Source organism: Osmerus eperlanus, chromosome 3 (genome assembly GCF_963692335.1).
Source record: "Osmerus eperlanus chromosome 3, fOsmEpe2.1, whole genome shotgun sequence".
NCBI lineage: Eukaryota > Metazoa > Chordata > Actinopteri > Osmeriformes > Osmeridae > Osmerus > Osmerus eperlanus.
The window spans coordinates 16,446,330-16,456,148 of record NC_085020.1 but is presented as its reverse complement, the minus strand read 5'-3'; the positions used below and the strand labels follow the sequence as shown (position 1 = coordinate 16,456,148).

The window sequence follows — 9,819 nt, the reverse complement described above, 5'->3', positions numbered from 1 at the left end:
CACTGAACAAAATTAAAGGATCCTAGCAGTAAAATGATCTGAACGTACCATCACTATGGTAAGTAACACTGCCGGAGAGTGGCGAAAAATACAACCAGGCCTATTTTCTAAGATTAATCATTTGCGAGTTTTCTTGAATTCATGCCACTCAATTGTCTAACGTCATGTGACTGTGACGCAGTTTTTCTCACTGTATAACCGAAGGGATCGTAAACAAGCGCGCTAGGGTAGGGGTGAGAGAGCAGAAGCGGCTAACCGTATTTTGTAGTTACGTTTTTACTTACAAGTGTTTGTGGATAAAATATATCTTTCCAACTTCAGCTACAGTGATAGCTACGTTTGGAAAGGAGAACAGGGCAGATAGTGTGGGTTTACCGTCGATAGCCAAATAGTATGCACAAAGGTATCCAGCGCCAATAATATCTACAATAGAACGCGTATTTACCCAATTAACTTGTCAATACTATAATGGATAATTCTGGAACTAAACAACGTTGTTGCGGTAAGTTACATGTGTCAAGCTTCTTATTTGGTTCCGTTGTCATGCGTGTTGATTTTTATATTATCTTTTCGTTCCCATTGATGACTTTCCAACCAGAAATGTAGGCTATCCATTGGGCTACATATTGATTCCTAATACTTTTCTTATTTTTCTTCAGAATCTATGAAAGATTTTTTTACATCAGCTAAGTTTCTTATCTATCTGGGACATGCCTTATCAACTTGGGTAAGTGAATTGTAGAGTGCCATAAGAAAATGTGCTAATTGCTCCGATCACAGCGGATTTTATAGAAACGCATTATCCTGTTGACATGTTAGCATAGCTCATCTAAACTAAATAGACTAAAATAGGCAGATAGTTACGGCACCTCCGATGTCTATGCAAGCTTTATAATAACATACATTTAAAAATAATCTCAATGCCGAATGTATATCTGATTCTTAGGGTGATCGAATGTGGAACTTTGCTGTGGCAGTCTTCCTTGTGGAGCTGTATGGCAACAGCCTTCTTCTCACAGCCGTGTACGGACTGGTAGTTGCGGGGTCAGTGCTTTTACTAGGGGCCATTATCGGCGATTGGGTGGACAAAAGTCCTAGACTCAAAGGTAGGTTCAGCAGATTCGAATTTAAACAATCCTGTTTACAGGCTATTTTCCCCAAGTATTTGCCTTCACGTTGACTTTCTGTTAAAATTCTTTTTTTGACTAAACCTATGATGCAAATCTAATTTGACAGTGGCTCAGACTTCACTGATTGTCCAGAATTGTGCTGTCATACTGTGTGGAATCCTGTTGATGGTGGTTTTCCAGTTTAAAGAACAGTTGGCAGAGATTTACAATGGATGGGTTCTGGTAAGATTCCTTTATATTAAACTTAGTTACTTAAACACATTTTATGCAATCAAATGACTTCTCGGTCGTGATTAGAGTTCCTATGTGAATACACCAGACATTTTTTGCCATTATATTGTTATCTAACAAATCAGATTTATTGAGCATTTTTTAATGGTTGTGTTCAGTCAGTGTTCACAAATCAGACAGTCTGTGGGTCTGCATTTTAATTGTGCATAGGTTTGAACACTGCCTATTTGGTCAAGGGTTTTTAAAGGTAGAGGTTTTTGTTCCATTGGAAGTGTTTTCTTTTCTAGTAGCGGGACTGAAAAAGTGTGTTGTTCAGGACTGTGCAGTCAGACAGTTGAAATGTTATTATGCGTGCCTTGGTAGAACCATTTCCATTGCGACTCAGACCAGAACAGCTGCTCAGACCAGAACAAAAACAAACAAAACAGGCCATTTGTATCACTGTTGTACAGGCATATGGTTTCAAAGATTTCCGCATGATTTTTCTGTGAATCTAGGTGAAACACAATTTAGCTGTGTTTGTTGAACAGTCTTGTTGGAATCACATGTTCAGCCACTCTCATACAAAATGTGCAAAGTTTATTTTCCTAAATTACCCTGACCTTGAACTAAAACCTTTACAGACATCGTGCTACATACTAGTCATCACCATCGCCAACATTTCTAACTTAGCCAGCACTGCTACCTCCATTACCATCCAGAGAGACTGGGTTGTTGTTGTGGCTGGACAGGATAGCAGCAAACTTGCAGGTTAGTGTTGATGGAAATCATCAGGGGTCTAGAAATAAATACAGTTAAGTCACTCATTTTTGTCTTACTATTCACCCTATCACCTTTGTTATCTGGTTTATGATATTCATTGAAATTCCGTTACACTACTCCTTATCTCCAAGGTATTCTTTTCACAAGCCATGAAGGTCCAAGTAAACTGGCTGAAAGCTGTTTATCATCTGCAGAACTAAATTAGATTGACCTGATGAGCATTGCACTTAAAAATATTTTGGAAAAAAATCTGTTGAAGTATGTGGAAAAGCATATTCTTACCCTAAATAGACCCTTTTCAATGAAACCCCAAATTGCGCTCAGCTGCATTCCATTTCTAATTGTTCTCACCCAAAGACCGTTATTGGTCAAATATGTTGGCATGGCATTAAACACATTTGACATGAATGTATGTGTAGTATTGTGAAAAAGCTATACTGAGCTATTAATATCTTCTCTTCTTTAACCCTCACCCCTTTTACTTCCCTTAACTAGATATGAACGCAACAGTCCGGATTATTGATCAGATGACCAACATCCTGGCACCTATGTTAGTAGGACAAATTATGGCTTTTGGTTCTCATTTCATTGGCTGTGGATTCATTTCGGGCTGGAACTTGTGTTCAATGTGTCTGGAGTACTGCCTGTTGTGGAAAGTATATCAGAAAACCCCTGCACTGGCTGTGAAAGCTATCAAAAAACAAGAGGACCTGGAGCTTAAATACCTCAACACTCAGAAAGGTAGCAACATCCATTTAAAAGTATATGAGTAATGGCATAGGATTAAGACCTGTTGCAAGATTGAATTTTATCAGCATTATTTCAGTCTTCATGTAAGGTATAATATTGTGTGTCAAAATGTATAACAAATAGACTATAATTGGCATTGCTATGCAGAAATAATTATGAAAGCACTCTAAAATTCATCCCATCAACCTCCTTTTTACCGTCTTATCCCTATGCAGATTTGGAAAATGGCCAGAGCCCTGTTGAGTCCTCGCAGCTCATGAATGAGACTGTGCTGGACAAAAAAAAACACCCTATGAAAGTTAGCTGTTGCTACCAGATGATGGAACCCATACGCACCTTTAAAGCAGGCTGGGTCGCCTACTACAACCAGTCCATCTTCTTTGCTGGCATGTCCCTCTCCTTTCTTTACATGACTGTCCTAGGCTTTGACTGTATCACAACTGGCTATGCATATACACAGGGTCTTAATGGCTCAGTGCTCAGCCTGCTAATGGGTGCTTCGGCTGTGTCTGGGATCTGTGGTACGGTAGCCTTTACCTGGGTACGCAAGAAGATTGGTTTGATTCGTACAGGTTTCATCTCGGGTATGGCCCAGCTCTCCTGCCTCATTCTGTGTGTGGCATCTGTCTTTACACCTGGCAGCTCTTTCGACCTCAGTATCTCACCCTTCCAGGACATCTATAGTCGCCTGATAGGGGACAGTGGCCCCTTGCCAAACGCTGATGACAGTCTGACGAGTACTCTGTATGGAACTGAGCTGTTTCTTAACAGCTCCACTGTCCAACCTGAGCTGCCACCTTTGCAGCCCTACCTGTCAGTCAGCCTGCTGTTTGCAGGAGTCATTGCTGCTAGAGCAGGTGAGTATCAATAACATGTGGTGTCATTTAGAATATTTATTTGCATTCTTTTTCCAGTTGTTTACCATAAGATGTGCACGGCATGCAAGGACAGTTACAACACCTGATATTTTTTCATGGATCTACCCCAGACACTCACATTAGGGTCGCAACGGGTGAAAAAATTTAGTTGTAATAGACAAAAAAGCTATTTGAGTGGAGTTAAGAGAGTCCCATCTAATGGGAATCTAGCAGACCTGTACCCGCTTCCATCACATGAACACATCTAGTTTCTATCTGGCTAGCTAGCTACTATAATTCTTCCTTCAACTCAGTAAGGTTTTCGTGCTATCATACAAAATATAAGTTTTAGCTAGATTTTGAGCGTGCTATTTCTGGAGTGTCCATAATGTATTGTCATCAATTCAATACATATTTATCAAACTTATTATTGATGTCTGCATTAGACAGTATGTTAACAGTTCCAGTTTATTCCCCTTAATTCACCCCAAAAATGTCCACCTGATATTTCATGCAGCCTATTAATGACAACGTAATACTACTACAAGGCAGAATATGGTTGACTTAGAAAAGTAGGAAGGCTTTAATGGGAAATGTTGTGTCTGTGGACGTGTGTTCAAATAGATGTTGTGGGAGTCTGCTGGCTGAGCGGTGAGGGAATCGGGCTAGCAATCCAAAGGTTGCCAGTTCGATTCCCGGTCATGCCAACTGACGTTGTGTCCTTGGGCAAGGCACTTCACCCTACTTGCCTCGGGGGAATGTCCCTGTACTTACTGTAAGTCGCTCTGGATAAGAGCGTCTGCTAAATGACTAAATGTAAATGTATTTTGCACTGGAAATGTTGTACTAGCGCCAACAGTGGAATAAGATGGTCTGGAGCCCTGAAGTGCCTCCAACACATACTGGACCATAAAAATGTGCTTATGTATCATAATTTGGGGATAAAACACACAACCCCTTACTTAAACCTCTATCATGAGAATTTATAAACTATTATATAGTAAAACATTTTATCTTAATACCACCTAATGTTTGGCAGACTGTCTGCCCCAAGCAACTCTCCAAAGTTTGTCTGATATGTTTTCAGAGCAATATTGTCAACCTTTGATGCCAATATCCGCCGATTACTACCATCTGTTAGTTTCCGTTCCAATCCTTTTTATGTGGTTGTAAAATACAATTGCCACTCCAAATCACGGTTGCTCTTTCCACTTTCTCAAGGTCTATGGTCCTTTGACTTGACTGTGACCCAGCTCATCCAAGAAAATGTGATTGAGTCAGAGAGGGGAGTCATCAACGGCGTTCAGAACTCCATGAACTACCTCCTGGACCTGTTGCACTTCATCATGGTGATTTTGGCACCTAATCCAGAGGCTTTTGGGCTGCTGGTCATTATCTCAGTGTCTTTTGTCGCCATGGGCCACATAATGTATTTCAGGTTTGCCTTCAACAGTCTTAGGAGTCGGCTCTTCCTCTGCTGCTCACCAGAGCAGAAGTCGGAGGCAGACCCACCCTCACTTCCTACCACTGTGTAATACCCCTCTTAACCCATTTCTCTGTAGTCTTGAAAACTTCTAGATATTTTCTAAACATCCATGTTTCTACCTGCGGTAACCCTAGATAATGCTATTGTGCCTCTGTATCTAACACTGCTATATGCTGCACATAGCCATTAAATGGCATCATTCAATTTCAAAGGTGTAGTGTGGCAGCAGGTGATAAGGAACACCTTGAGAAGATCCTAGCTGCATAAGACAAATCAAACATTTCCAGTATTGTTTATTGCAGCTCATCAACAGGGGTTGCACTACTCGCGATAGCCTCATGTTAACACTTCAAACATTGACTTCAGAAATGTATTTGGATGTTCTTGTTTGAAGAGGAACATGTTTAACATTTGCATAACCCAAGCCAGGCATTGCGTCTCGTAAATAAGTGGGGTAGAAGGGCATGCAAAATATTTATTTAGCTGCACATCCGTATTGTTATACTGTATCTTCTGCTTGATCTCTCAGCCATTGTGGTGCTAGCAATTGTTTTTAAGCAAACTGGAAAAAAATATATAATCACATCAATGATGCTCTGTAACCAAAACTGTTTTGCATCTAAAGCTTAAAGGAAGTGAGGGAAAACCTGTTGTTTTCTTTTCATATAACATTCAACAAATTGTTTTGATTTGAGGTGACAATGATGATACTTACATTTACTAACACTTTTGTAGAGAAACCAGTACAACTAAATATAGCCTTCCTGAGTTTGTACTTCACTGTTCCTTTAAAATTGTATTTTGATACTATTAGTTGTCATTTGATTCTAATGTTTAGTTATGGTGTAAACTAACCAAAATCAGACAGGTGACAATATTGAATGAGAATTAACCAACAAAGCAGGTGACAAAAGTGTACGACTTAAAAATTAGTTCTCCATTTTTGCCATTTCAAGTTGAGTAACAGCATCACTTAACATTGAATAACTCTTTTTTTTAGGCCATTACAATTTTTCTAATTTAGGATATTGAGTTGAGACAACATGCAAGAGAGACAGTTTAATAATGAGAACTGTCAGTTCTGATTATAGATTTTTGATGTTCGATTTCTTATAGTTGCAGGGAACTGTACTATCTTACGACCCATAACAAATACATAGCCACCATACTGTTTTTAAGCATCATTATTGCCTGCTCTGGCTTGTCACTCGTTTCATCCGTCATCTGTTTGGTAAGGTTAGGCCAAGGAAAAATATATATATTTTGATTATCACACAGGCACTTTACGTGATGGAAGTTTGTTAATAAACAAAGATACTTTGTCACCTTAAGGAATCACTTCAGTTATTTGCACAGGCTGAAATCCTGCCCTTCCCAAGAAAAATCCCCCCGGCTGAAGCTCTCAGGAACTGGTAGGCCCATGGTACAACATCGTAATTTTCTATCCTCTACCAGACTCAGCACATTCCTGAGACCAAACATAGCTACATTCCTGTGCGTGACATTTAACATCTGTTCAAGTTTACTTCAGACTTGAAATGTTATACAGAGAATAAAATACCACATTTATAAATGTCATAGTTGACAACTTATTGTGCCTCTTGAACAATTCCAACACAATTATTTGTTTAATTGTAATCCTGGTTTGAAAGGTGCACGTCTTCAAAAACAAGTGAACGATGCTTACCTCCAGTTCAAAACCATAGCAGACCTGAGCCACAGAGGTGGTTGGTTGTAAAAAAAGAGAAATTGAATGAGTTTAAAGATGAGAAGTTACACGACAGGATGCAAACAGTAAGACAATTATTTTACTTAAAGTGAACTGTTGAGTCATACACACTTTCAGGTTTGTCAGGTTCAGATGGCTTTCTGAAAAGAAAGCCATAAAGAGGTCAATGTTTATGCTAAGCATGGGTTGAACTGTTATTGCTATAACATAAGCACATAATTCATTTGGTAGGATTGTACATTCAGGAATCTTAAAGGTTCTCATCCCAATATCAATATGTCAATTGAGAAAAACTTGACACACTAAATTTATTGTATGAAATGTGTATAAAATAATTTCTTTGTATGCTATTCTTGGATCATACTGTCTTTATTTCTGATGCTGGAAACCTATTTACATCTAAATGTTTTTATTGACTGTGTTTTTTCTAATTTAGAATTCTGTTTGTAAAATGGTTCTCTGCCTCCTGTGCGAAGAGCAATGGTTTTGCTGAAAACCAGAACTCAAGTACAAAGTATCTTGCAAGTATACAAAGCAGGCACATAATGGCTTTTTCCTTTCCATAGTTTTATTTTTATGAATTATGTAATCTATTTCCAATAACCAAAAGTTAAATGGTGTATCATGACACTGGTTTGAGATAAACAAACTTAAGACTTGTATCACTTCTCAAATAAATACATTTGATCTCTCCTTTATTAACATAATCATGACTCGCCCATTGGGCTTGATGTTTGTTGAAACAAACCTTTTTACAAATGAATTCCAATGGCTTGATTTCATATACATTCTTATAGTGAGAATACAATATGGCTTTAACGCAGCTGACTTCTGAACCAGTGTTAGGCAACTCATGCATGCAGACTATATAAGAAAGTGTATATTGTTTCACAAAATGTCAAGGTTTCCATTTCTGTGAAAACCCTGAAACATGTATTATGTACAAAGGACAATTGTGTTAGCCATTTTAAGAAACCCGCTCTGTAGGAGCTACAAATTCTCCCTTGCTCTGGCCTGGCAGCCACAGTGCAGGGTCACATTCCACAGTGGGATTAGCTTGTAATTTTTCTCAGACTTTATTTCACCCTAAGCACCTGCGTAAAATATACTGATTTGTAGCTGTATGACCCAGGCTTTAGGCACTGGCATGTTTGGCTGTGTACGTTTTTTACAGCACTGCCTGCTCAAAGACTTACATTTTCTCCAAAGTCAATGAAGTATGAGAACTATCAGACATGACAGAACTAACAAGTACATGCTCCATGGGTGGCGTGTTGCAGTACATTGTTTCTACAAAACATTTTATAGTGGCCATTCTATAACTTTGTGCTCTGCTTTTGTACACAGTATAACACTTCCATAGTTACACAAACCCCTTTATCATCAGTTTTTAAAGGAGAGAACTGTGATTGAAGTCCAATGTCTATGTCAATAAACAGTGTGCATTGAGAAGATAAGATTCTTCAATCCCTAACACTAACAAGCTGCTCTTAAAGAAACACCTAATATTTGATCAAAGCTGCATCAAGGATGAGCTAAATTGGATACGTTGGGATGATGCCTTCAAGTGCAACAAATGTCACAGGCAAGTCAAGACAATTACACACCATCACACAGGTGCTGGTCTAAAATGCTGGCCACAATCTCACCACTGCTGTCTGACACTTGACTGCTTGATGTGGCAAGTGTTAACTTGACTAGTCTACAGTAAAAGAGTTGTAACATGAGTGTTTATGACCGGTAAACAAGAGAAATATTCAACTGCCTTTTTATAACTTGGTAATCTGATGCAGGAAGCCAGAACAAAATAAGCACCACTCCAAAAAAGTTAAAGGATTGGAATTTGTATGCACATTAAATGCATTTTCAGTATGATGGCAGCACCATGCTTAAAACTTATTTTAAGAGCAAAGCAATAGTATGGCCTAAAACAGAGCCATAGCAATGCTAAAATGGTTTAAAAACATGAACGTGAAAGTAGTTCAGTGGCCCAGTTAAAGCCCAGACATGAAGCCAACTGCAAATCAATACAAAGACTGTTCACTGCCACTTCCTATTAAACTTAATCTCCACAGAAGAATTTGAGAGAATTCATCAAGCCAGATAGATAAAGCATTGCAGAAATGATCAAAAGGAGACGATTCTACAAAATAATTAGCCTGGCTCTGCCCTCCTACGTACTTCCGCTCAATTTTCATTTTGCTTCTGTACTAGGTCTGGGAATTTGGCATATAACTCGGTTTTCCCAAATCAACTTTTTGTAGGTCCAATCAGCAAACAGAGGGAGTGGCTGAGAACGATGACATTGATGTTGTGCGCTAGTTTGAGTCGTAGTTCAGTAATGGCGGCGGAGAGAGATGCGAGCGAAGCCATTTGGTCCGTTGTGGCAACGCTGCCGGATATCCAGAAGTTAAAGCCGGAGCAAGAACAATCCTTGCTGAGTTGATGTTGTGGCCCTCCTCCCCACGTGGTTCGGGAAAAGTTTGATTTTCCAGCTACGGCAGCTAGCTCAGTTATAGTAGTGGTGAAGGAGTTGGCTATGGCGAATGCTAGCGATTGGTTATGGCAGATGAGAGTGGCTCTGGGCAGATCCAATAGTTTTAAACTTCAACAGAGTACCCGCCTTCAAGGAATTTAACACTTGTCAATGGAGCGATCCCAGACCCTCTGTACAAATGAAATGTACGAGGGTCTGGTTAGGACCAGGCTACAAAATAATGGCTTAGGGGTGTGAATACTTGAGACGAAAATGAGACTTAAAGATATATAATTCTCTACAACACCCTATAACAAAGATTAAACTTTCTCATAGAAATATTAATAATCTATAAAAATTATATTATATTTAAATCATAGAGGCTCTGAGAAACTACA

At 39.1% G+C, this 9,819-nt stretch overlaps 1 protein-coding gene across 1 annotated transcript; it reads left to right on the top strand.

Annotated features, from left to right (window-relative positions):
* Positions 1-200: 200 nt before the first annotated feature.
* On the top strand, positions 201-7,652 carry slc40a1 (solute carrier family 40 member 1). The gene is made up of 8 exons (XM_062457457.1): positions 201-502; positions 660-727; positions 947-1,106; positions 1,237-1,352; positions 1,985-2,111; positions 2,619-2,864; positions 3,089-3,730; positions 4,952-7,652. Exons 1-8 carry the CDS (start codon positions 469-471, stop codon positions 5,263-5,265), a joined length of 1,707 nt encoding a protein of 568 aa, XP_062313441.1. The 5' UTR covers positions 201-468; the 3' UTR covers positions 5,266-7,652.
* Positions 7,653-9,819: the final 2,167 nt, after the last annotated feature.